Here is a 24,893-nt window from a genome sequence, read left to right on the forward strand (position 1 = left end):
GCGCACGTGGGTCTGCGAGGCATGGGCACGCCGTCCTCCCCGCTCTGGGGCCGCCTTGGCTCCCGGGCCGGTGGGCCTGCGACGCAGGGGGTAGGCGAGGGTCTGACCGCCCGGGTGGGGAACCGACCGCAGGTCGGGCCTGGAGCCGGCGATTTCGCTATCAGCCTTGCTTGGCCGTGTTACAGCTGTGGAGAGACCCCCAGAATCCAGCTTTTGAAGCTGAAGGAACCTGAAACGGAGGCCAGTCCCCACCCCACATTTTATCGATAAAGCAGCTCAGCCCACAGAGCTAACGTGGCTGTCCAAGGCCACCCAGGTAGGATAGAGCTAAGCCAGGCTCAGAACTTCGCCATCTGGCTGGGGGGGGGTCTGCTGTCCAGCCCAGGCACCAGACCGCAGCCCTTTGGCAGTTGAATGAAATGCTCCTGTCCGCTGAATTAATGAGTATTTCCTTTTTAAGGAATGAACTGTGGGTTCGTGGACTAACTGGGTCCCCATTTACAGATGGAGAACCTGAGAGGCATCCCCGCCATCACAGCTGCAGAGCCCGCTAAACTCACAGTCGTCAACCAGGGCTTTGCAGCCCGTCCTGACAGTAGTAACTTGATCAGGACCTACCCTGGCTTCTGCTATGGGCGCCCTTGATGTCCATTCTGTAGACACCTGAGCCAGCAGTGCTTTCAGCAGTAATTAAAGGCTCTGGATAAGCTGTTTCAGGTGTGGGAGCCTCAGGTGCCCCTCTGAGTGGAGGTGGCTGTGTGGGAGCGGGGAGGTGTGTCAGCAGCTGTGTTTTCTGGGCCCAGCTGGTGAAGGGGCAGGGGTCCTGGTGCCAGCCCAGAGCTGCAGCCTCAGCCACCCATCGGGCAGACAGGCAGGCTGGCGGTCCAGATTCATTCCTGGGGTGTGTGAAGGGGCCTTTAGGTCTGGGGCTGTTCCTCTAAGAGGGGGGCTTGGAGGAACATTTGCTGCAGAGTGGGATAGATGTCCTTTCGGGGTTTCAGGGAAAATTCTGCATGGTTTGGTGTTCAAGTGGCAGCACCAAGTCTAGAGTCCTAATTGGTGCACGCACGGGGCTCGGAGGAAATGAATTCCTGTTCCTATCTGCTGGAGAAAGAGCAGCGTAAGAAAGAGCGTGGCTGGAGGCTGCCACTCATGTGCTTGGAGGCCTGGTGTGTGTTGCCATGACTGTCACTTGTCGCCTCTACACCTTGATGGTTGCTCCCAGTCCCACTGCACACACGGGGTTTGCCAAATGACAGGCTTCCCCTGCCTTGGCCTCTGAGTTATTTTAAATTTTTACTTTTGAAGGTTTTATTTATTTGAGTAATCTCTACACCCAGCATGGGGCTTGAACTCACGACCCCGAGATCAAGAGTCACACGCGCGTCCTCCTGAGCCAGCCAGGTGCTGCAAGCCTCTGGGTTATTGATGATCAACACGGCGTGCATCATATACAATGTCTCTTTACAGCTGGAGTCCCACGAAAATAGCCATTATTTTTACCCGCCACAGTAATGGGAAGCTGAGGTTCAGGGAGTTAAGCCACTTGTCCTGTTAGGTACCCTCGGTGACTAGAGCCCCAGGATTTGAACCCAGTTGGCTGGGTCTTAATCTTCTGAGTTTTTGCATTGGGAGGCTTCCCACATTCACTCCCTACCTGTGTCCCTGCCCTGCTGCCCTGGGCGTTTCTGTGTGCTCTCCATTAGTACTTTCCTGACAAAGCAATACAAATAAAAATAGTTTTATTTAAAAGATTTTATTTATTAGCATGAGAGCATGAGTAGTGGGAGGAGCAGAGGGAGAGGGAGAAGCAGACTCCCCGCTGAGTGGGGAGCCTGACCTGGGCCTCAAAGATCCCAGGGCCCTGAGATCATGACCTGAGCTGAAGTCAGACTCTCAACCCACTGGGCCACCCAGGTGCCCCCCAAATAATTTTTTTTAAAGAGACCAAAGCAGTGTGTGTGTAGGTCACATGCGTGTTTCTACCGAAGATATCTCTAGCTGGTTTCAGCTGTTGCTTTGAGTTTTGGACGCTGTTTAGTTGGGGACTGGCAAGACAGCCAGTGTTTCTGCAAGCATTCCCACCTGTTCCCCCACTCCAGTGGCTGGGGGAGGGCTGGCGGAGGGAATGTCAGGACTCTGAGGCTGGCGCTGGCTGCCCCTGGCCAGGGCCTGGGAGGGGAGCTTGGTCGGACATGGGCCTCAAGCCTTGTGTAACCGGTGTTGGCCTCCAGGCCTGGAGGTGGCGGGGCTGCCGTGGTAAAGTCTGGGGAAAGACCCGATGTCAGGGAGGAGATCAGCGTTGTCCAGCTTCTTCATTGCCTGGGAGAATGGGTTGCTCTTTCGTCTTTGCCACAGTATGGTCTTCTGGAGCACGGGAAGAAAAATGGAAAGGCAGCTCACTTTCTGCTGTACCTTAACCAGAAAATCCTTGGCTTTGTCAAGATAAAGATAATGCATGTTTGTTCTAGAAAATTCAGGAACTGTTTCTTAAAAGGTCCTCCATCGGCCCCTCAGCCCAGAGATAACCCCTGTCAGTATGTGCTTCCTCCTAGCCCTTCATGCGTACGTATAATCCTTTATGAAAGTATTGGAGACAGGAAGCTGGGCATGAAGTTTTGTATCCTATTTTTTCTGTGTATTCTTGTGAGTATCGACGTGAGTGTGTCGATATCTATCTGACTAGTGCGTAGCAGGACACTTTCCTTGAAATGACCCAGAGAAGCAGCATGCTGACTCCGGCCCCCTCCCGGCCATGTGGAGCCCTAGTAGCAGATGGATGGATGGATGGATGGACAGACGGACGGACGGAGGCAGGGGCAACTCCCCAGGCTGGAGCTAAGGGGTCGAGGGCAGGAGAGAGACTGAGTGAAGCCATGATCAGGAGGCATTTGTCATTTGGCGACCTCGTGTCTGTGGTCTGGAGAAGCTGTATATTAGAGACATGCACCTGCCTGTGGCAGAGCCACGTGCCTCGTAAGGACTGGTGTGCCCCAGAGAGGCCCCCAGGGTGCTGTGCGGGCGCCCGTGTGACCGTGGCCCTGGGCCATTCCCCGAGTGTGCGAGCCTCGCACGTACTCTGGGCAGACAGGGAAGCTCTCCTCCACGGGCAGTTCGCCGACCTGAATCGCAGCTGAGGTTTTGGCCCCTCTGGGCTCCAGTTTCCCTAACAACAAAGTAGGGCACTGACCAGATGGCCTTTACGGTCCGTGCCAGCTCTGGCGTCTGTCCCATGGACGTGCCCTCACCTTTGACAAAGCGTTCATGTTGCCAGAGGGCTGGGGCTAGGTGGAAGCCGTGTCTCCCCCGGGGCCTGGGTGAGGGGTGACCTTGGCTGCCGAACTCTTGCGTCTAGTGGTTTAGCACACGTGTCACTTTCCAAGGGGGGCATCAACAGCATCCCACCCTGTCCCGCTGTATTGCTGCCTCTGTTCTGTCTTCATGGTGAGTGCTGTTTCCTGAACACCTGCTCTGTGCCGGACACTTTGCACATTGTCCCTCGTTTCCACAGGACTCTTGCAACGTGTGTCTATTCTGCTTTTTTCCAGATTGGGAGATGGCCACGTGAGGTTAAATCAATTGTCTCAGGCTGTGCAGCCAGGGAGTGTGTTCGGATTCCACAGCTAGGTGATTGGATCGCCGCTTCTCGCTTAAAAAGAACCGTTTTTTCCTGGGGCCTACTTGAAGGTGGCATGTTAGGGCCCTGGCCTCTGCCACCTTCCCCAGACTGCCCCCTTTCCAGGCTACTTCAGGACACCAGGGAGGTCTGCCTGGGACCTGGACACTCTGAGTAGAAGACAGCAGACAGAGGTAGATTGAGAGCCTGGGTCGAGGTTCAGGAGGCCCCATCAGGGTCCCCTGGGGCCTCTGATCTGGGAGCGTGGAACGGCCCTCCAGAGGGAGGCACTCTGGCCAAGGCTGCCTACCTGGGTTGGGGAGAACCGTCTGGTGAGTGATGGTACATCCCGGTTTGGTCTGAGGTGGATGGACAGAGGGATGAAGGCCAGCCAGGGCCAAATACATGGTCAGCTGCCCCGGGCCAGGGGGAACATGGAGGCAGGGAGGCCATGGGAGTTCCTAAGGGAATTTTGTCCCTTGCAAACCGCCCCCCAGGTATGAGGGAGGCTGTGAGAACTTCCTGGGAGTCGTGGGGAGTGCTGCGGGGTCCAGCTGACCCTAGAGAGAGGTCTGTGCAAACCTGAGCCACCCCCTTTGAAAGGGGGCCTCCCTGTTCAGTTCGGCGTACTGCAAACAAGAAGCAGGGTGCAGGGACCCTGACCTTCCTCTGAGGTGAACGCGGTAACTCCCACTGGCTTCTGCAGCGACATACGTCTTCCCCAACGAGGCAGTCTTGGTTACTATGGCGTCTCACCGTCTGTCTCTGAAATGAGGAGAAGGTCAAGGAAACTGGGTCACAGGGTTTCCTTAATAATCGCCGGAGCTGCTGACGCAGGCACACGGGGGAATTCTCTGGGTCACACTCGCCCGGTTTGGCGAATTCAGTTTTTCGATCCCATTCAGCTGATTAATGGGAGGAAGTGCTGGCCTCTCTGGCCCTGTGGGTTTTGCACCCTAACGCCAGCCAGGCAGCCTGCAGGCCCTGGGAAGGGCCGCCCCTCCTCCCGTCCGCCCTCTGCGTCTCCCTGGGTCCCCCTGAGCCGGCGCGGGGCTGGTTGCTATGTGGTTGGTAGGACCTGCCATCAGAGGCGGCAGGAGCCACTGCGCCCCGCCCCCACCCGCCCCCGGCTGCCTCCCGCGGGTGTTCCTGACGTCACTGGCGCCCTGATGTGGACAAATACCGAGTCAGACTGCTGGTCCGCATCCATTTGGGGGGCGATTTCCCCTCCAGAGATTTCAGAGTGCCGTCAGGTTTCAGTTCCGACTGGGAAGCAAGAGGCGTGCCTCCCAGCTGCTCTGTTCTCCAGGAACCAGGTAAAAAGAGGGGCTGCATGTCCACCTCCCCCCCCCCCAATCCCACGAGGGCACGCAGGAGCGGCAGGATGGGAAGGAAGTCTGTCTCAATGTTGATATTCCATCTTTCCCTTTAACAAATTAATGGCTTGGGGCGCCTGGGCGGCTCAGTCCATCAAGCGTCCCACTCTTTATCTCAGCGCAGGTCTTGATCTCAGGGTTGGGAGTTCAAGCCCGGCGTGGGAAAAACAAAACGAGTGGGTTAAAAAATAAAACCACAGGCAGAATCCATGTGTATAATAGAAGGTTTGAGAAATGCAGAAAAATGTGAAAAATGACTCACAGTCTCGGCATCCAGAGGTTAACTGCATTTGGTGTCTTGTGATCTGTCTTGCGGGCCCTTCCTATACGAACGTTTTCTAGGAACATTCAAATGGCCATGAGTGTGAAGGTTTCGATCCGTCACATTTTAGGCCAGAGTCGTACATTTCAGTAATTTTCACTTTCTAGACAGTTGTGAACAACTGCAGCAAACATGTTTTTTATGAAAGTCTTTTATTATTTTCTTAGGGCAAATTCTGAGAAGTAGCATTTCAGGATCCAAAGGTGTGGATGTTTTTAAAGCTTTCCCTGTTTAAGGCCTTCAGAAAGGCCGTCCCGTTGGTGGCCCCAGAGGCGTGTGAGACCTAGTTTTTCCACATTCTCGTCCGTGGTGGGCATTGCTTGGGGACTCTTGGGGCCTGGGAACCGCCTTCTCCCCCTGCAGCTTTCCTGGTGGGAAGAGCTGCTCCTCCTCTCCTGCCTCAGTGGCTCTCTGACCGGATGGGGCTTCAGGAGAAGGATTGCTCCTTCTTTCACTCCCAGATCCAGTGAGCAAGTATTGCTGAGCTGCGGCGGGGACGGGGAGGTGATGGATTGTAACAGGACTCCCGCAGTCCTGAGCTGGGGGTCTGGGGGCTGGCTGGGCTGGGGTTCCAGAGCCGGGCAGCCCCAGGAGAGACTCTCAGCCAGGGGCCCTCTCCAGATGCAGAGCCCTGGCCTTTGGTCAGGATGGAGCTGGGGATGCCCACTCACTAAGTGGTCTAGCATAGCGTTCAGACGGCAGACCCTGGCTACCTGGGTTCAGGGGTGACTTGGAACCCATCATGCTTCAGACCTGTCTCCTCATCTGTAAAATGGGCAGGAACAGCAGTGCCCAACTCCCATGTCACTGCGTGCAGTGCGTCCTCGGGGCTCAGCAGGTGGTATCTCCCCAGGTGGCCTGGACCCCTATGAGAACCGGCGTGATAAGGGACCCAGCCTTTTCTGAGTGTTCAGTCCCCTGTCAGGTGTTCAGGGGTCTGAAGGCTCCTTACCTGTCCGCGCCAAGCCAGCAGGCCCAGAGGGTTGGGACTGGGTAAGGGCCCTTGTTCTGACAGCCGTGGTGACTGGCAGCCTCAGCCCCCTCAGGGCCTGCCATCCTGGGTCCTGGGAGTCTTGGGCCCGGCGTCAGGGCAGGCTTGGGAGGAATCTGTCCAGGGAACCTTTGTTTTTGAGCGAGGAGGCCATGCCGGAATTAGCTCTGACAGTCCTTCTTCAAGCTCACCCTGCCGGTGTCCTTCGGGGACACCAGGGAAGCGCTGGGAGGCAGGAGTGGCCTCTGGGGACTGTCTTGTTAGCTGCTGGCAACTGGCTGAAGAAATGGAAATTGGAAGGACTGGTCCCTTCCTCTGTGTTCCCACTCTCCCCCGTGGCCCCCCTTCTCCTTTCGAGAAGCATCTGTGCTCCCTGCTTGTCGTTGGGAGCCCAGGGGATGAGGCAGGCCCCGAGGCTGCAGGTGGCATGCGTGCTTCTGAAGGCTGAGGCTGTCCCCTGCCTTTGGGGGGTGCAGGGGCTGCAGCCGTGAGGCTTTCCGTCCCGGGACCTGGAGCTGTTCCTCCAGTCGCTGTGGAGATCAATTGTAGGCACCCCAAGGGGCCTGAGAGAGAAGAGGGATCGTAACTACACTATTAATCCCTACCCCAAAACCAACTGACATGCTAGAAAACAAGGTACTGAGAGAGCAGCTCCCCCATAGTTTCAGGTCCCCTCAGACTGGGCTCCGCTGCGTCCACAGTGCTGGATCCCAGGTCCGGCCGCCCTCCCGTGGCCCTGAGCTGAGGCTGGTGTTGGGGGGCTTGCAGTGAAGAGGGAGGAGACCCCTCCCCTCGTTCTGTTCACACCCCTCTTCTGTCTGGAAGCCTTGGCTGGCCCCTCCCTGCGGGACTCAGCCCTTGCTCCTCCCTGGCGGGGCTGCGGGGGGCGGGGTCTGGCCTTCTCCGCCTCCAACCTTCCTGCTACCTGCTGGGTCCCCAGGCTTCTGCTGCAGCATATTGTTGTAACAGGCCCTGTGAGGTCCCCCAGCCCGCACGTCTGTCTGCCAGGATGCCCTGCCTCCTCCCGCCTCTGCCTGGGAAGCCGTTCCTGGCCTTCGTCCCTCTGAATCCTTGAGACCAGAGACCCCCGCCCCCCACCTGACCCGGTGTCTGGCAGACTCCTCCTCCTCTTGACCTCAGCTGCAGGAGCTCGAGCCTCGTCCAGTTCTAGCACTTGTCTTCTGTCCTCCGCTGGGCCTCCTGCTCTTGTCTTTCTGCTTTATTATCGGACTGTAATTAACATACTCGTAGCATTAGTCTCGGGGGTGCAGTCTAGCCATCCGGCTGCTCCATACACTTCTCCGCGTGCATCACGGGAAGTGTCTCTTCTTCCCCTCCCCCTGTGGGCCCCTCTCCCTGCTCTGGAAACCACGCCATGGCTCTCTATTTAGGGGCCTGTGTCTTGGTATGTTCGATTGTTNAGCACTTGTCTTCTGTCCTCCGCTGGGCCTCCCTCTTGTCTTTCTGCTTTATTATCGGACTGTAATTAACATACTCGTAGCATTAGTCTCGGGGGTGCAGTCTAGCCATCCGGCTGCTCCATACGCTTCTCCGCGTGCATCACGGGAAGTGTCTCTTCTTCCCCTCCCCCTGTGGGCCCCTCTCCCTTCTCTGGAAACCACGCCATGGCTCTCTATTTAGGGGCCTGTGTCTTGGTATGTTCGATTGTTTTGTTTCTCGAATTGTGCCTGTGAGTGACGTCGTCTGGTATTTCTCTTTCAACTCCTGCTCTGGTCTGCCTGCCCTGCATCAGGGGAACTAGTTCATTTTTTTTTTTAAATAAAGATTTTATTTATTTATTTGAGAGAGAGGGAGAGAAAACATGAGTGGGGGGAGGGGCAGAAGGAGAGGGAACAGCAGACTCTGTGCCAAGCAAGGAGCATGATGCGGGGCTCGACCCCAGGGCCCGGGATCATGACCTGAGCCGAAGGCAGACGCTTAACCAGCTGAGGCCCCCAGGCGCCCTGGAGCTGTTTCATTTTGAGTCCCCTGTGAGACTGACCGGGAGCCTTTTATCACGGGTCCTAGTCCATGAGGTAAGCAGATGCAGGCTCTGCCTTTGGCCTACCACTGGGGGATGGAGGTGAGGTCCACTTGGGAACAATCCTGGCCACAGCCCGGGTCGCAGGCCCTGCCGGGGTGAGCAGAGCTGGCCGATGGTACAAGGAGCCTGCCTGCTCTGTTTGGAAGTCGCACGTTCCTGGGGGGAGCTGCCGTGGAGGCACATGTTCAACAGAGGCCAGGCCTGGCCCTCTATCCGCAGTGCCCGTAGCTCAGCCCCGAGGGCCTCTGGGAGGTGTTGGTGGGAGGGCAGGCTTGCCCAGGAAGCTGGCAGGGACAGCCAGGTGCGCCAGGCCCTTCCACCGCCCTAGCTTCCTTGTGCTGCTGCTGTAAGGACACTCCGCTCGGGTCAGCACAGTGGAGCTGGGGGCAGGCCTCCCTGCGGTGTAACCCTCCAGCCTGGCCTTCCCAGTGGGTCCTGCCCTCAGCAGGACTTTCCCACCAGACACACACATACCTCACCTCTCATGGTCTCGCTGCTCCCCTGTACCCCAGATTCCTTGACCCTTTTTAACTCATCTAACCTCTTCCCACTCGACAGATTCCTGGACCAGACTCCATCTTTCCCCTGAGATGCCTGTCCCCTGCCCATGGCTCCGTGCCTGGCTGTCAGTCTGGATTCTGTCCTGTGTCACCCCCACACCCAGCACCCTGCTGCCCCTGAGTCAGAGCCTGTCCCGCTCCCACAGTTGCCTTCAGGGAGGTCTCCTTCCCTTCTGTCTCCAGGGAGCCGAATGTCCTGCCATGCTCTGGAGGCCCTCACACCCCCACGACCCCACCTCGGCAGCACCAGGCCCCGCCTGGAGTGTCCGTTCTGCACACCCTCCGCTCTTTCCTCCCACCTGGAAAATTCCGTCTCCATCAGGGGTGGTATCTTCTCTGGAAAACATTCTCGACCTCTGAGAGTGACCCTTCTTCCTGCTTCTGTACCTCTTGGTGAAGGCTTACATCATGTAATTGGTCACATGGGATGGTTGTTGGCCTTTTTTTTTTTTTTTCCCTAAGATTTTATTTATTTGTGAGAGAGAACAAGCAAGCATGATGGGGGGGGGGAGAAGAAGCAGACTCCCCGCTGAGCAGGGAGGCCGATGTAGGACTTGATCCCAGGACCCCAGGATCATGACCTGAGCCGAAGGCAGATGCTTAACCGACTGAGCCACCCAGGCGCCCCTCTTTCTCTCTCTCTCTTTTTTTTTAAAGGACAAATGTACTTCTTGCTCGTCCTCCTATCCCCAGAGCCCAGTGTGGTTGTTGCCCCACCACAGGTGCCCGGCAGATGTTTGTTGATTGGATGAATGAGTGTGCTGACAGTTTGGAGTGACCATGACTTTTCTGGTTGGGCCTTTCACCGGTGGCCCGGATCTCCTTGGCTGTTCCATCCAGAGGCTGACGCAGCCGTAGGAGCAACTCCTGGGAAGTCTCCCTTTCCAGAAGACGTTCGACCCAAGCGTCCTGGGTGGCTGTCTGGCAGGACCTATGTCCAGGACTTCAGGCCGCCTCTGGCCACTGCCGCAGTCCTTTGCTGCCTTTGCCTGCAGGAAGACGCACCGAGGTCCCCTGTGCTCCTTTTTCCAGGCGCTTCCCGAGGCAGGGCCATGCTCACATTCATGGCCTCTGACAGTGAGGAAGAAGTGTGTGACGAGAGGACGTCCCTGATGTCGGCCGAGAGCCCCCCGCCGCGCTGCTGCCAGGAGGCCCGGCAGGGCCTGGAGGACGGAGGCAATGCTGCCCAGTGGGTAGGTTCCCACCAGCACCCAGAGGCCCTGGGCTCCTGGCCCTCATGGAGGGAAACCAGGCATGCCCTGATGGAGGAGGGAGGGGAAAGTAAAGGTGAGAATCCGTCGCCAGGGTGGATCCCCCAGGGTGGGTGGTGGGTCCCGGTCAGTGAGGGCTCTGGAGTAGACGGCACGTCCTCAGTCTGCCGCGGACCGGATGGTTCTGTCCCCAGCCGCCTGCGTGGACTCGCCTTCCTGGCACAGGTGCTGCGCCCTGGGAGCATGGGAGCGAGTGTGGATGCTGGGAGGGTTGCACGGCCCCAGGGTGGCGGGGGGAGCATCGCAGAGGGTCAGTGGCCAGACCTGGGAGCCATGGGACATCTACCTTAGTCGTGGGGACTGTTGAGCTGTCTGTCACTTAGAAACAACAGAAACGTATTTCTCACCGTTCTGGAGGCTGGGAGGTGCAAGCGCAAGGTGCCGACAAATCTGGCGTCTGGTTCTTCTGGGTCTTCTCCCTGGGTCTTCCCGTGGCGGGAAGGCCAGGGAGCTCTGTGGGGCCCATTTATTTTACTTATTTTATTTTTTATTTTATTTTATTTTTTTTTAGTTTCAGAGGTAGAGGTCAGTGATTCATCAGACGTATGTAACACCCAGTACTCGTTCCATCACGTGCCCTCCTTAATGCCCGTCCCCCAGTTACCCCATCCCCTTACCTTCTCCCCTCCAGCAACCCCCACTCTGTTCCCTAGAGTTAAGAGTCTCTTATGGTTTGTCTCCCTCTCTGATTTCATCTTGTTTTATTTTTCCCTTTCTTCCTCTGTGATCCTCTGTTTTGGTTCTTAAATTCCACGTGTCAGGGAGATCATATGATAGTTGTCTTTCTCTGATTGATGTATTTAGCTTAGTATAATACCCTCTAGTTCCACCCATATCGTTGCAAAGGACAAGATTTCATTTTTTGATGGCTGAGTAATATTCCATTTTATATCTACATCACCTCTTCTTTATCCCTCTGTCAGTGGACATCTGAGCTCTGTCCATAGTGTGGCTATTGTGGACATTGCTGCTGTAAACATCGGGGTGCAGGTGTCTGGGGCCCTTTTGTAGGGGCATTCATCCCATCAGGAGGGCTCCACCCTCACGACCTGGTCTCTCCCAAAGGCCCCAAAATTCCATCACATTGGGGTTAAGGTCCAATGTGTGAATTTTGAGGGGACACAGACATTCCGATCTTATCTCTGCAGGGCAGGAGGTTATCACATCATGAAGTTGGGGTGCCCTGGGGGAGAGTCACCTAGCCTCACCACCTCCCTCGTCATCAGGGCAAAATAGCATCTGGATTTGCCTGAAACCCCAGCTCCGTTTTGCCTGTTACAGTATTTAAAACCTTTTGTGTGCAATTTTTCCTGCCAGCCAGCCTTAGTCCCCATTGCTGAAATCAGAGCTCATTTCTTCCATCCTCTGTTCTCCAGTCTTTCCAGCTCAAGGCAACTGCGAGCCACTCCTAAGCCCTCCTTTTGCACTTGCCTTTTCTTAGCTGAGTGTCTACCTTGAAATCCTCTCTGCAAAGAACCAATACTGAAGAAACGGTCCTTTTGAATTTGTGTTTCGCTTAGCTCTGTCTTTGGTAGTTAATATAATTAACAAGGCAGCGAGTGACCCTGAATTGGCACAATTCCCAAATGGAAATTCTTGCGGATGGGTTTGGGGCAGCGTGTGCCGGTGTCCTGCCCTCTCACCTTCCTGGAGCACACCCCGCCCCCCCCCAGGGGTTTGGTGCCAGTTAGCCCATCGGAGCCTAGTTCACGGCTCCCAGTTCTGCATGCCCGATTTTGCGCGTCGGGGGAGTTCCAAGTAGTTTCTTCCTCTGCCAGTTCCCAGTGTCTTACAGTCAGAGTCCTCATGGGCGCTGACTCTTCTAGTGTGTGTGTTATCTGTCTTCCTCCTCTGTCACCTGGCCAGTCTCCTCCCGAATCCATGTGGCTCCTTGGACAGAACTGAGTGGCGTCTCAGTCCCTGAACAGTGGGAGGGGGGAGATCCCTAGATGCACCACACGTTCATGAGCCACATGTCCTGGGCCTGCAGGCTGCCCTTTCCTGTGGCTGCCGTGGCCCCTCCTGCATTTGCGGTGGTGAGTGCCAGCTCTGTATCTTCCCCGGCTGTCCTCGTAGACGTTTCCCGTGCTCTGCCGTCCCAGCACTCCTGCGTCTAGACCGCAGCCCCCTAGGCTGGTTCTTGCATCTGGAGCGCAACACTGGCTCATTTCCAGTTCCAGAACACCTGTGCACTGCACTGCAGGGCCCAGCCTGGGGCATGCTGTGCCCCTCACCGAGCCGTTTTCCACAGAGAAGCCAGGATAGCGAGGACGACCTTGACGAGGACGCGGACCGCTACATGTGCGGTGGGGTCCCCGGGCAGCCGTCGGGCCTGGAGGAGGAGCTGACCCTCAAATACGGGGCGAAGCACGTGATCATGCTGTTTGTGCCCGTCACCCTGTGCATGATCGTGGTGGTGGCCACCATCAAGTCCGTGCGCTTCTACACAGAGAAGAACGGCCAGCTGTAAGTTGGGGAGCAGGGTGGGGTTGGGGGGCCTCTGCACCTGCAGCTCCACGCCGGGGGCCTGTGCGGAGCGGGGCCGAGAGCTGCCTGACTCCACGCTCCGCTCTGCCCACCGCCTCCCGGCTGCGTGACCTGCTCGGGCCCTTTCCTAACTGCTCTCTGCCTCAGTTTCCTTCTTCGTATAATGGCTCCCACACCAGAACAAGGCGCGTTAGAACAGCGCCTGCCGCTCTGCGGCGCTCAGACATGCAGCTTTCATGCTGGAGGGCAGGCTCTGGCTTCGTGGCCCAGGCGGGGTGTTCCTGACGTGAGGGCCCTGGGCGCGGGTGTGCCACACCGCGTGACTGAACACCTCCCTGGGCCTCGGCTCCTATGGACAGAAACCCGCGTGGGGCCAGGAGACTTCCCAGTTGGCTTCCAGCCCCGCGAGGGAGGTTTTGATCACGGGAGCGGAGGGCAGCAGCGCGGACAGGTGGGGAGCTGCCCCTGCTCCCCCCCTCCGCTCTGGGGCACTCGCCTGCCGCTGATCACCTTCTCTGAACTTTGTTTTTAGTGTTTTTAGTTACAGAGCTTTCCTTTCATTCTGGTTTGGTTTTTCCAAAGAAAGGGGCAGGGGAGAAGCCGCGCTGCCGACAGGCATGTGGTGGGCTGGGGCCGCAGAGCAGGTGGGAGGGGGCCCGGCGTGCAGTGTTCAGGGAAGGGGAGCGCTCAGTGGGCAGCAGGCTTCCGCAGTCCCGGACACACAGGGTGGACAGGCCGGGGGGCCAGGGGATGGCTTCTCTTGTGTATTGGCTGCGGGCGCTGCCGCTGCCGAGCTGTGCTGGGTGGGGTAGGGGAAGCGGTGGGCAAGTCCTGGGCGGGGTGTGGNCCCCGTCCTGCCCACCCTGCCCGCCCTGCCCGCTGCCCCATCCTGCCCGCTGCCTGCCCTGCCCGCTGCCCCGTCCTGCCCGCCCTGCCCACTGTCTGCCCTGCCAGCCCTGCCCGCTGCCCTGTCCTGCCCTCCCTGCCCACTGCCCGGCTGCCCAGTCCTGTCTTTGCCTGCGGCCTCGCTGCCCCATCCTGCCCGCCCGGCCCATTCCCCCATCCTGCCCGCCCTGCCCACGGCCCCCTGCCCCGTCCTGCCTTCCCTGCCCACTGCCCCGCTGCCCTGCCCTCCCTGCTGCCTGCTGCCTCGTCCTGCCCGCCCTGCCTGTGGCCCCGCTGCCCCATCCTGCCCACCCTGCCCGCTGCACCGTCCTGCCCGCCCTGCCTGCTGCCCCGTCCTGTCCGCCCCGTCTGCTGCTACCACGTGCCTGCCAGGGCTCTTGCCCATGACAGAGCAGACGCTGCTGTTAGACGCTGTTCCCGCCCCCTGCCCAGGTGGGGGGTTGCCCGCTGCCACCATCCTTGGAGCTCACAAAGAATCCCACCTGCCCCAGTTCCTCACTGCAGCATTCTCTGCACCCCTTCTCTTGTTCAGGAGTTAATTTTATTTCGCTGCTTCTTCTGAAGAAGCGAGATGTTCTATTTTAGGGTCCTTTCACCCCACACTTCCCCTGAGGGTTTACTCGACCTTCCTATTTCCCTCTCGGCTGGCTGTGCAGGTGCCATGCTGAGGTCTCCGAGGCCTGGGGGCCTGGCGGGCCCTGTAGCTGTGGCGAGGCCCCTGGGAGCCGCAGGACAGCAGCGGCCCGGGGTGAGGGGAGGCCCACCTGGCCGGAGCGGGGCGGGGAGGGGGGCGGTTGCTGTCTCTGCCCGGGCAGGCCATGAGCTTTCAGACATGGGTTTCAGAGTGTGAACCCGTGAGGCCTGAAAGAAAGACACACTGGGGGTGGCTGGTTTGAAGCCGTCCTCACGCCGGCTGCCACCGTCCGTGGTGCAGGTGGAGAGCAAAGGGGAGACTCAGCCCAGGGACAGGAGCCCGTCCTGGCTGGGGCGATGCAGGGGTGGACGACAGGAGGGCTGTGGCAAGTGCCGGGACGCCGAGGCTGGTCGCTGAATGATGACTCGTTGGAAATAAGGCAGTTTTAAGCGGGGCTGGGAAGCAGCATAGGGGCTGTTTGGAGCAGAGGCCACAGGGCCTGTGAAAACAAGCCGGTGAGGGGACTGTGGCGGGGTGCGGACAGCCGGCACTGCTGTGGTCAGTGGCTGTCAGGCGACCCGTCCCGGGACTGGCAGGAGGCACATCAGTGAGGTGTCCTTGCAGGTCTGTGACATTCAGGAGGAGGTGGTGGTGGTCCTGGGGGGTGGAGGGAGCGGGGGCGAGGGGGGTCAGCATGTCCCAGAGGCACATGTGGTCCCTGGCCACTGCCTTCATTCCAGGTAGACCCGGTTCCCACTGAGGTCTCCGGTGGCCCGAGCAGGTGACTGGGGGGAGGCTCGTGGCCGTGACCGCACTGTGCCAGTGACGGCTGGTTAAGGGACTGGCTTAGGACCAGCCCACCATCGTCCTTGACTTCCCTCGTTGGCCAGGACAGGAGGCGCGTGTCTCTCTAAGGACCTGTGTGTAGACCCATAGGTGGGAGGGTTGTTCCTGGGGTGACCAGAGAAAGCTCCCTCAAAGGCGGCCCTGACCACTCTAAGATAGCACCCCAGCGAGGCTCCCGTCGCTTTGTCCTGATGTGGCCCCTGTGACCACCTGTCAGTGTGCGTGTACGTTGGATAGCTGCGGCCGTCACACTGGCATGCAGTGTGTGTGCAGGGCCCCCGTGGCTTCCTCCCCGGAGCCCAGGGCTGTGTCCGGCAGCTGAGGTCTCCACATCCTCCCTCAGGGCGCGAGTGGGGCTCTGGCTGCTTGGACCTGAAGGCTTCCCGCTCCGGGCGCTTGCCGGCTGACCTTGAGAGAACTCTGATTTCCCCTCTTTATTGGTCACACGGCCGCTCAGTACCTTCCAGCATAGCCATGGAGGAGCCCAACAAAGGCTCTCGAGGCTTGGGCGTCAGTCCTGAGAAGTTGGGGGCCTGTGTTCATTCTGCCCGTTTCTGTTGTCTAGTTCATCCATGGCTGGCTGATCATGTCTTCCCTGATGCTGCTGTTCCTCTTTTCCTATATCTACCTCGGGTAAGCGCCGCCCTCCCACCCCCCACTCCCCCCAACCCCCACGAGGCTCCAGTCCTGGGTGGGGAGGTCACCCACCCACTGGGCTCCAGACGTTCCCCAGTGTCACTGCTCCAAGAGCCCAGCCTCCAATCCCTCCTCCCACGGGCCTTGACCTAGGGCAGGGCACTCTGTGGCGGGCCACGCATCCCTCTCTGCTTCCTGATTTAAATGAGCACAGTCAACACGGAGGACGATCTCTGTGAACCCAATTTAAAATTCACATTCTCGTCTTTGGGCCGGGCCTGGGTACTTGCTCTTTATGGGGAAAGTGATCTGCTCTATTGCTTCCATTTGGAATATCAGCCTGACCCAGGGGCCCGGAGAGACTGAAGAGACAGGAGGACCTTTTTCTTGGGCAAAGGGTCTTCCAGGGTTGCGCCAGCCCACATTTATGTGAACCGACCCGAGGATGAGACGTTGGCCCGCTCACCACCTTGTTCTAGAAAACACTTGAAGTGGGAAGGGGGTATTAGTAATGAAGCCAGAGGTCGGAAAAACCCAGCTCGGGGCTCAGCGGCTGGGGAGCAGGGGGCGTTGAACCGTGTCTAGTTGGGGTCGAACCTCTCCGCTGAGTTTCGCACCCCGCGGCTTGACTCTGGTCATGCAGGGAAGTGCTCAAGACCTACAACGTGGCCATGGACTACCCCACCCTGTTCCTGACCGTCTGGAACTTCGGCGCGGTGGGGATGGTGTGCATCCACTGGAAAGGCCCCCTGGTGCTGCAGCAGGCCTACCTCATTATGATCAGCGCGCTCATGGCCTTGGTCTTCATCAAGTACCTCCCGGAGTGGTCCGCCTGGGTCATTCTGGGCGCCATCTCTGTGTATGGTAAGTGGGTGCAAATGGGCCTCGAGCCTGCTGGGGGGCAGCGGGGGCAGTGTCCAAGGGCGAGTCCTGCAAATAACGAGCACCCAGAACGTTAGCTGCACGTTAGCAGGCGTTAGCGTGACTCTCTCTCCCTGCCACTTCCTTTTAAGGGCAAGGAATGGGAGGCTCAGGACAACAAGCCCACCATCAGGGTCCCTGAGCCACATGGCAATTCCTTGTTTGCCGTCCGCCTGTTTGGACCCCATTCTGGGCTTCAGCCAATGTGGATTCTCAAGGTCAGGGCTGGAAACCGGTGGGTCGGGACCTGGCATGCAGCACACGCTCTGAGCCTCGCTGTGGGGCTCTGGGCTGCATTCGCCCCAGTGTTCAAGGGCTGGCTCCCCTCTCTGGGGGCTGCTTGGGAATAAATGTCACTTGCAACATGTCCCAGATGTCTTTGCTCTCCCAGATCTCGTGGCTGTGCTGTGCCCCAAAGGGCCACTGAGGATGCTGGTGGAGACTGCCCAGGAGAGAAACGAGCCCATATTTCCCGCCCTGATATACTCCTGTGAGTGACCCCTGTGTCTCCTCCCGAGGTGGGAACCAAGGGCTGCTTCCTGGCCATAACTTTCAGAGTTCACTGATCCAAGGGGAAGGGGGTGGCCTTGGTGATCCTGGGGCGGCCCACCTGCCAGGGACCAAGACAGGCTGGATTTTGGTTTCACACAGAAGGTGCTTAGAGAGTTAGGGCCAGCCGGGGCTGCAGGGGACATGGTCCGCCCCCCAGCTGCGTCCCATCCAGCGGCCAGTGGCATGTGGTGGGTACCGCCCGCAGCCATCTGCTCAGCCCTCCACACTCCTGAGAGGGTGCTTTGGAGAGGGACTCTCGAGGGCAGGGTTCTGGGGGGCAGGTGCACCGGCTTTATGCTGGGCTTTCTCGACGGCTCCGTGGCTGGTTGAAGTTAGGTCTCTGAAGGGAAGGCACATGGGATTGCTGCTGGCTGCGGGGCTGGTGTGTAGGGATTTGGATTTAAACATGCATTCGACAGCCGAGCATCAGGTCCGCACTTTGCCGCAAGCACAGTGCTGGGCTTCGGCAGTGCCGCAGGGAGCAAGACCCACGTGGCCCCTGGCCTCACGGGGCTTACAGCCCTGTAGTCCTGATGCCCTCCCATCTGTCGATGGGGGTATTTGAGGAGTGAGCCTGACTGCCTGGGGCTCACTGTCCACAGGGTGCAGACCTGCTGCCGAGTCCTGGATAACGTCTACAAAGGCAACATGGAACTTGCAGTGGGAGCTGTTGGCAGGGAGCCCACAGCGTGGGCCACAGGTTCAAGGCCACTCTGAGGAGGAGTGGGATGGGGGGGCAGAAGGGAGAAGAGAGCAGGTCCAGAGGTGCAGGTGTGGGGCGGGGGGGGGGGCATGGCGCAGAAGGGGGGGGGGGGCAGGTCCGGGGGCACTGGGCCCTGCAGGCCATGGCGAGGACTCGGCTCTCACTCCTGAGTGAGCTTCGTGCCCTGGAAGGCTTTGGACCGAGCTGACCTGAACGTTTTAACAGGATCATTCAAGTTGCTGAGGGGAGAGCAGAAGTCATGGTGACACGAGTGGAAGAGAAGCTGGGTGTGGGGGTGACTAGCAACCCAGGAGCGGGCTGGGGGCGGCTTTGGCCCCAGGGCAGCAGTAGAGGCTGTGAGACGCGAATGGGTTCTGGAGATATTTTGGAGGCAGAATTGGCAGGATTTGCGATGCTTGGGGTGCGGACTAGGAGAGTCAAGACGTCTGTGCGTCGTGGGGTCTGAGCCACAGCAGGGATGGAGGTGCCATTTAGCGAGAGGGACAGGGTGGGGGACGGCGGGGCCGCTGTGGCTGCCGTGGGGAATGTTCCAGGCGAGGCATGCTCACAGGGCGGACAGGGAGACTTGGAGAGACGTGTGGGATGGGAGTTGAGGTGAGAGTTTCCAGGCCAGAGAGAGAACGCAGTCAGTGCCCCCCCGCCCCGACCCAGTGATCACATCTTGGACAGACACCCAGGGGAACCGGACGCAGGGCCTCGAGCAGATGTCCGCACACCCACATTCGCTGCAACATTGTGCACGGTAGCCGAGGGGCGCGGTCACGCCACTGTCCGTCGACGGTCGGGCGGGTGGACGGAACGTGGTGAACACGCGCAGCCCTGGAAAGGGAGACGTTCGGTCGCGCGCCACGGGGCTGAGCCTGGAGGCCGCCATGCTGAGTGAATGAAGCCAGTCCCGAAGCGGAGACGCTGTGAGATCCACCTTTGTGGGGCACCTAGAGGGGTCAGGAGCTAGAATGGGGGGAACGCGGTGGGGGGAAGGGGGTGTTCAGAGGGTAGTTTCAGGGCCAGAACGCAAGCAGCTCTGGGGTCTGTCTCACAACAACGTGGACATAAAACAGGCGCAGGAAAGGCATGGTCTGCCCACACGTGGTGAGTCTGGACCCCTCCCCCGGGGCTCCCGGACAAGGGGCGTAGGCATGTCCCCGCTGAAGGTGACGGTCCCGCGAAGGCTTTCTGGGGATGTGGCCTCACTCAGCAGCGCCTGATGCATGAGCTTTTCTCTTTCCGCAGCTGCCATGGTGTGGACGGTGGGCATGGCCAAGCTGGACCCCTCCTCCCAGGGAGCCCTTCAGCTGCCCTATGACCCTGAGATGGGTGAGTGTCACGAGGCTGCCTCTCCGGGGGGCGCAGGGCCAGGAGGAGCAGAAGGGAAAGCGACCCTCCTGGACAGACGCGTGCTGGGGACCGAGCGAGGGGGGCACGTCCAGCTCTCCTTCCCTTTCCTCGTGAGGCGTAGCGGAGAGCCTTTCTGTCTGCGGCAGGGCGGGGCTGGCCGGTGGGTGAGGGCCAGGGAGCCCTGAGCTCAGAGATCCCTCTGACCGGACTTTTTTCTCTCTCTCTCGTCCCTGCCTCACACCGTGACGGTCGCGTTCTCTTCGCGGACACCCAGAAGAAGACTCCTATGACAGTTTTGGGGAGCCCTCTTACCCGGAAGTCTTTGAGCCCCCCTTGCCTGGTTACCCAGGAGAGGAGCTGGAGGAAGAGGAAGAAAGTAAGGTGCCCAGGCCCAGAGGGTCTGCGTGGGCTCAGGGGTGGGGGCGAGGGTGGAGCTGGGGCTCCCTGAGGTCAGAGATGGGCACAGAAGTGAGTCTTCTTGGGCACGTTGGGCACTCTTCCCGTGAAGGCATGTGTTTACCAGATGTGAGCGAGTGTGGATGGTGTGTCTGTACTGTGCTGGGTGCGAGCAGTAATCCAGGCCTGGCTTGGGGTACCGGGCGTGGGCCCTGAACACCCACACTGGGCCCAGGGAGGACTGTGCCAGAGAACACGGAGGCCGGAGCGCAGTGACCCAGCTCCTCGACCTGGTCTCGGGGGCCCTGGGGAAGTTCCTGAGGTGGGGACTTCTGAGCTGAGCTCCAGGGGTTGAGCTCTGGGAGCAGGGTGGTAGGGGTGGGTGTGGGGGTGCAGGGGCTGAGGGTGTTAGAGGAAGCCCAGGCAGGACACCCAGCCCAGAGGTGCAGACAGGGGACTGGGAGGCTTGTGGGGGCTTAGAGGGCCTCCCAGATCGAAGTTGGGTTCTGGCCTCTGCATCGTGCACAGCAGGGGCCACCAGAGGGTTTGGAGTTTTGAGAGAGGAGGGACGTGACCTGGAGGGGGCAGGGTTGCAGCCGGTGGAGAATCCCATCCCAGCGTGCACTAGCATGGCCTGTGGGAGGTCCCTGTGTAGCCGTGGGAGCACAAGGTGTGGGTTCAGGCTCAGGGGCAGGCTGGGCTGGGCAGCCACTGATAGCACTGCCCCATACTCGGGCCGCCGTGGGCTGTGGAGCGCAGGGTCCCACGTGCCACTCGGCACGCAGCAGGTGGGCCATACCTGTGTCCTGGTGGAAGGACTATTTTCATGCCCTTGGGAATGTGCTCTTGGGCCTGTCTTCAAGACCCTCTTCCACACAGGCCCTTCCCTGTCTCTCTCTGGGGGTCACTACCCAGTTCTGCCCCATTACCCCTCCAGTTTCAGTAATTCGCCAGAATGACTCACGGGGCTCAGGGAAGTGCTGTGCTTACAATTACAGTTTTCTTATAAAGGAGACAACTAAGGATCAGCGTGTGAAGAGATGCAGAGGGCAGGTGTGGGAGGGTCCTGAACTCTCTCTGTGGAGATCTGTCTCCAGGAGGCATCAGGGCGGGTTACGCACACCCACACACACACACACACACACACACACACACACACACGCACACACCTGGCATGTGGATATGTTCGTCAGGCTTCAGGGGCCAGAGTCTTACGGGGGTTGTGTTATGTAGATGTGACTGAACCCTTGCTCGGGGCCTGGCCCGGCCCCCCAGAGGCCGGCTGGCCGCAGTCCCAGCCCCCTTCTCACAAGGTCGGTCTTTCTGGTGGACCAGCCCCTCCTGATTCTCTCACCTGCATGAACTCCAGGGTTTAGGATCCTGGGTATCCTGTTACTCGGGCAGTTCCGGGGATGTGGCCTCCCTCCCCGGAACCAGGGACAAAGGCCAGAAAAATTCTTCATGACCCAGCAGCACTGGCACAGGCTTAAGGAGAGAGGACGGAGCCTCGGGGATCTTGGGGAGCAGCTGAGGAAGGCCAGCCCCTGGGGGGTGGTGTGCACGCAGGAGAGGCGGCGGGGAGCCCTCCGTGGTTTATCAGCTAGCGCTCCAGGTGGACCGGGGCTGCAGGAGGAGCTGAGCCTTCTGGGAGACCAGTGTCCTGGCGCCGGCGAGGGAAGAGCCATGCAGGCTCGGGCTGGGAGGAGATGCTGCGGGAGGGGCTGGCGGGAGTTGGGGGGTGACCTAGGGCACATGGGGCCCGCAGGGTGGGCAGCTGGAAGCATCTCGGGACCTGCAGGGGGACACTCGGCAGCCACATGGAAGGGAAGCGCGTTCTGTTTGAGGCCAGGGTTTGAGTCAGCATCACGTGCACGTCAAAACCTGGGCCTGAACGGGGGCGCCTGGGGAGGGTTTAGGTCGGAATAGAGACAGAGGGGCCAAACCTGGGTCTGCACCATGAGGAGGAAGGGAGGGTGCCAGAGGACAGCCTGAGGAGAACAGGGACTGAGCAGGGAGCAGTGGAGGCTGCGGGTATCCATGGGCCGGGTGCTGGCCTCCCCCCCCTGCACACTGGCTGGTGGGGAACCTGGGGCTTCCAGGCCTTGCAAGTGCACAGGACGTGAGCACAGAGCTCTTCTGAGAAAGGAGTGATTGAGAAAGAAGAGATGAGGAGGGAAGAGCAGGAAAGCAGGGGGTGGGTGTGAGCGAGAGGGAGACCGACAGACCACAGTGAGGAGCCTGGTGGAGAGAGATAAGACAGCTGAGGAAGGAAAGCAGGCTGTGTGAGATGCTGGACTGGAGGCCTGTTTCCTGTCTGGGGGCAGCCAGCCTGCGGAGGTGTGCTGGAGGGCGGCACGGGGTCCAGCCCCAGCCAGGGAGCCCCCGTGAGCAGGATGAGGCCGCGGAGGGGCAGACAGGCAGCAGGCCTGCACATGCGACTTTGTTCTATGAACATTTGTGCTGTCTGCCGGGAGCAGTTACCTGTGAACAAGGAATCTGTCCGGGCAACCCTGTCGAAAGGAAACAAGAGCATCCTGCAAGTTTTTGAGTTCTTTGTTCACGGTGGGCAAGAGATAAGCTAACTTCCAATTACGCTTCCCTCTAAGGGGGAGGGTTGCCAGAGGAGCTCAAGGCATTGTATGTGCTCTTGAAAGTAGTGACATTAAGTTTTCTAAAACATACTTCTAACTTAAACTTAGCACTAAATTGTACAGCCTTCCACCGACCCCTGAAAATACATTTTATTTGCTCTTTTCTTACACAACTAAGTATCAAGCACCAGTTTTACCCGAATTGTCAGAAATGCCAGGTTTTCACAGCCCAGATGGCGGCTGGCCCAGTCCAGTGGCCCCCTTTTCCCACTGGCTGCTGGTTTTCCAAGGCAGCTGGTCCTTGCCCAAGGCCAGGTGAGGTGGGCTGGCGGCGACCTTGCCCCATCTGGGCCCCCACAGACCCCAGGACTCTGGCCCTGGGTCCCTGGGATCCCCTGGGGCAGGCAGAGAGGCTGGGCTGGCGTCCACCTTCTCCGCCACTTCCTTTGGGGCTCCCGACACCGATGGGCTCGCTCTGTCTTCCCCGCACAGGGGGCGTGAAGCTCGGCCTGGGGGACTTCATCTTCTACAGTGTGCTGGTGGGCAAGGCGGCGGCCACGGGCAGCGGGGACTGGAACACCACGCTGGCATGCTTCGTGGCCATCCTAATTGTGAGTGGGCCGTGGGTACACCTGCCCCGTCTCCCAGGTTGGGGGGAACTGGAGTGGAGGGGAATTTCAGATGCTGCTGTCGCGTGGAGGGGCAGGGTGGTGGGGGCTGGGCAGGGCTGCCAGGAAGCCCCTTGAGAAGAGACCAGGCTTACAGGAGGGTCCGGGCCGGGCAGGTGTGGCTGAGGGGCTCTGGCGTTACGGACCGTGCTCGTGGCTGTGTAGAGGCTTGGCCGACCTTGTGTGCGGTCTCGTGACATCTGTGAGGCAGGGAGGGGGCCCCGTCACTTTGAACCCCAGCAGTGACTCAGCGTGGCCAGATACCTGTGGTGGGGGAAGTGTCCTAGGAGGACTGCATCTGAGAGGGGGAGGCTCTGAGCGGCACGTGCTCTGCCCCCANTGAGCGGCACGTGCTCTGGCCCCGTCCCAGTGAAGCTGGGTGTCACAGGGCACCGGAAGCCTGAGGCTTATGTCCCTGGGAGATGTCCTACCTGCCCACAGCATGTGTCAGGGATGGGGTCGCGGACCCGCAGCCGCCTCCACCTCCGGACTGTCTGACCTGAAGCCCTGCCCCACCCAAGGGCTGGGCAGCCGCTCTAGTCCCCTGTCCCCTCCCTGGATCACTCCCCCCATCGGCCAGGGCGGGACAGGACGGGCAGCCACTTCCAAGGGGACAAGGGGATGGGTCACACAGCGTCTTCGGTTCTCTAGAGGTGCCAGCTGCGGAGACCCTTGCCGGCCTTTCCGTGGAGCTTGTCCAGCTCTTTATAAATACACGTCCCTGGAGGGGAGGCCGCCTGCCACAGGTCACGCGCGTCGCTGCTGTTGCCAGACGGGGGCGGTGGTCTGGGAGTCAGGAGGCTCCCGCGTGAGTGCGCGTGGTGTTAAACGGGGGTGAGCGCTCCCCCTCGGGCACGGCACAGAGCGTCGAGAGGACCTGGGAAGACGGGGTGTCCAGGGCTGCCGTCTGACCTGCCCCACGCAGGCGCCGGAGCCCGAGGGGCAGACCTCCCCGGCTCCCCCATCCGCACTGGCGGTCACCACCCCCCTTCCGTGTCCTGCAGGGTTTGTGTCTGACCCTCCTGCTGCTTGCTGTGTTCAAGAAGGCACTGCCCGCCCTCCCCATCTCCATCACGTTCGGGCTCATCTTCTACTTTTCCACGGACAACCTGGTGCGTCCGTTCATGGACACCTTGGCTTCTCATCAGCTCTACATCTGACGGGGGGCTGGGCGGGGCTGGCAGCCAGGGAAGTTGTCACGGGTGCCCTCGTATCGTTCTACACTCTAGTGCCATATATTTTTAAGACTTTTCTTTCCTTAAAAAAAAGTGTCGTGTTTACTTGGCGAAGAGGAAGAACCAGCTTTTTGGTGCTGGTGGTTTGTCACCTGACCACGGCTCACCGGCCGGAAGCGCCGGTGGTCAGGCTGGAGGAGCCCGGGACGGCTGTGCCACTTTGGGGGGGGATGTGGAGAAGCCGCCCGGCCCCGCGCTGCGGCCCGGGATGCTCCGGGGGCCAAGGCGAAGGAAGGGACCAGGAGTCCGTGCTCGGGATGGCACCTAGCACCTGCCCACTCCGGCGGGAGAAGAAAGCCAGTTTGCCGTGCGTGGAGTGTCCCCAGCGCTTTGTCTCAGACGTCATCGTTATTTTATTACCTTTAGAACCCGAGTCCTATTCTTGTTACAGCAGTTACTGCTGAGAAGTGGCTTAATGTCAATAAATAGATGAATCCTCTTGGAATGCTGGAGTTGGGCGTGTTTGTAAGTGTGGACCCCACTCCCTGCGTCTCTTGGCCTCTTCTGGGAGGATGTGTGCTCCGAGAACAGAGGGGAGATTCGCCCCGTTCACTGCTCACATCCGTCTGCAGTCATCTCTCTAAGTCAAAGGCTTCCTGAGCCGGGCCATGCGGGGCCAATGCAAGCAGTGTCGCTGCTCTACAAACCAGTGTGCTGGGGGAGGCTGGTGGGGGGGGCCCATGTTTGGAACCCACTGTTGTACCTCCTGTGTCCATCTCTGGGCACTGTGACTGGGGCGTGGACTGGTGGGCTTCTCCCTTTCCTGTCCACATCGTCCC

General features: G+C 59.5%; 1 protein-coding gene across 1 annotated transcript; it reads left to right on the forward strand.

Annotated features, from left to right (window-relative positions):
* The first annotated feature begins 4,036 nt into the window (after positions 1–4,036).
* Positions 4,037–24,559, forward strand: PSEN2 (presenilin 2). Its single transcript, XM_034667635.1, has 11 exons — positions 4,037–4,932; positions 9,942–10,102; positions 12,432–12,646; positions 14,138–14,321; positions 15,619–15,686; positions 16,333–16,553; positions 17,002–17,100; positions 19,120–19,203; positions 19,499–19,600; positions 22,704–22,822; positions 23,884–24,559. The coding sequence occupies exons 2-11, from the start codon at positions 9,962–9,964 to the stop codon at positions 24,037–24,039; spliced, it is 1,389 nt and encodes a 462-aa protein (XP_034523526.1). The 5' UTR covers positions 4,037–4,932; positions 9,942–9,961; the 3' UTR covers positions 24,040–24,559.
* Positions 24,560–24,893: the final 334 nt, after the last annotated feature.

Source organism: Ailuropoda melanoleuca, chromosome 8 (genome assembly GCF_002007445.2).
Source record: "Ailuropoda melanoleuca isolate Jingjing chromosome 8, ASM200744v2, whole genome shotgun sequence".
Lineage (NCBI taxonomy): Eukaryota > Metazoa > Chordata > Mammalia > Carnivora > Ursidae > Ailuropoda > Ailuropoda melanoleuca.

Excerpts from the sequence above, each read along its gene's own strand:
- PSEN2 (XM_034667635.1), top strand. The coding sequence starts at position 9,962 with ATGCTCACATTCATGGCCTCTGACAGTGAGGAAGAAGTGTGTGACGAG. Across the intron at positions 12,647-14,137 it reads ACAGAGAAGAACGGCCAGCT|AAGCGAGATGTTCTATTTTA; the intron begins GTAAGTTGGGGA and ends CTTCTTCTGAAG. Across the intron at positions 15,687-16,332 it reads TTTTCCTATATCTACCTCGG|GGAAGTGCTCAAGACCTACA; the intron begins GTAAGCGCCGCC and ends CTGGTCATGCAG.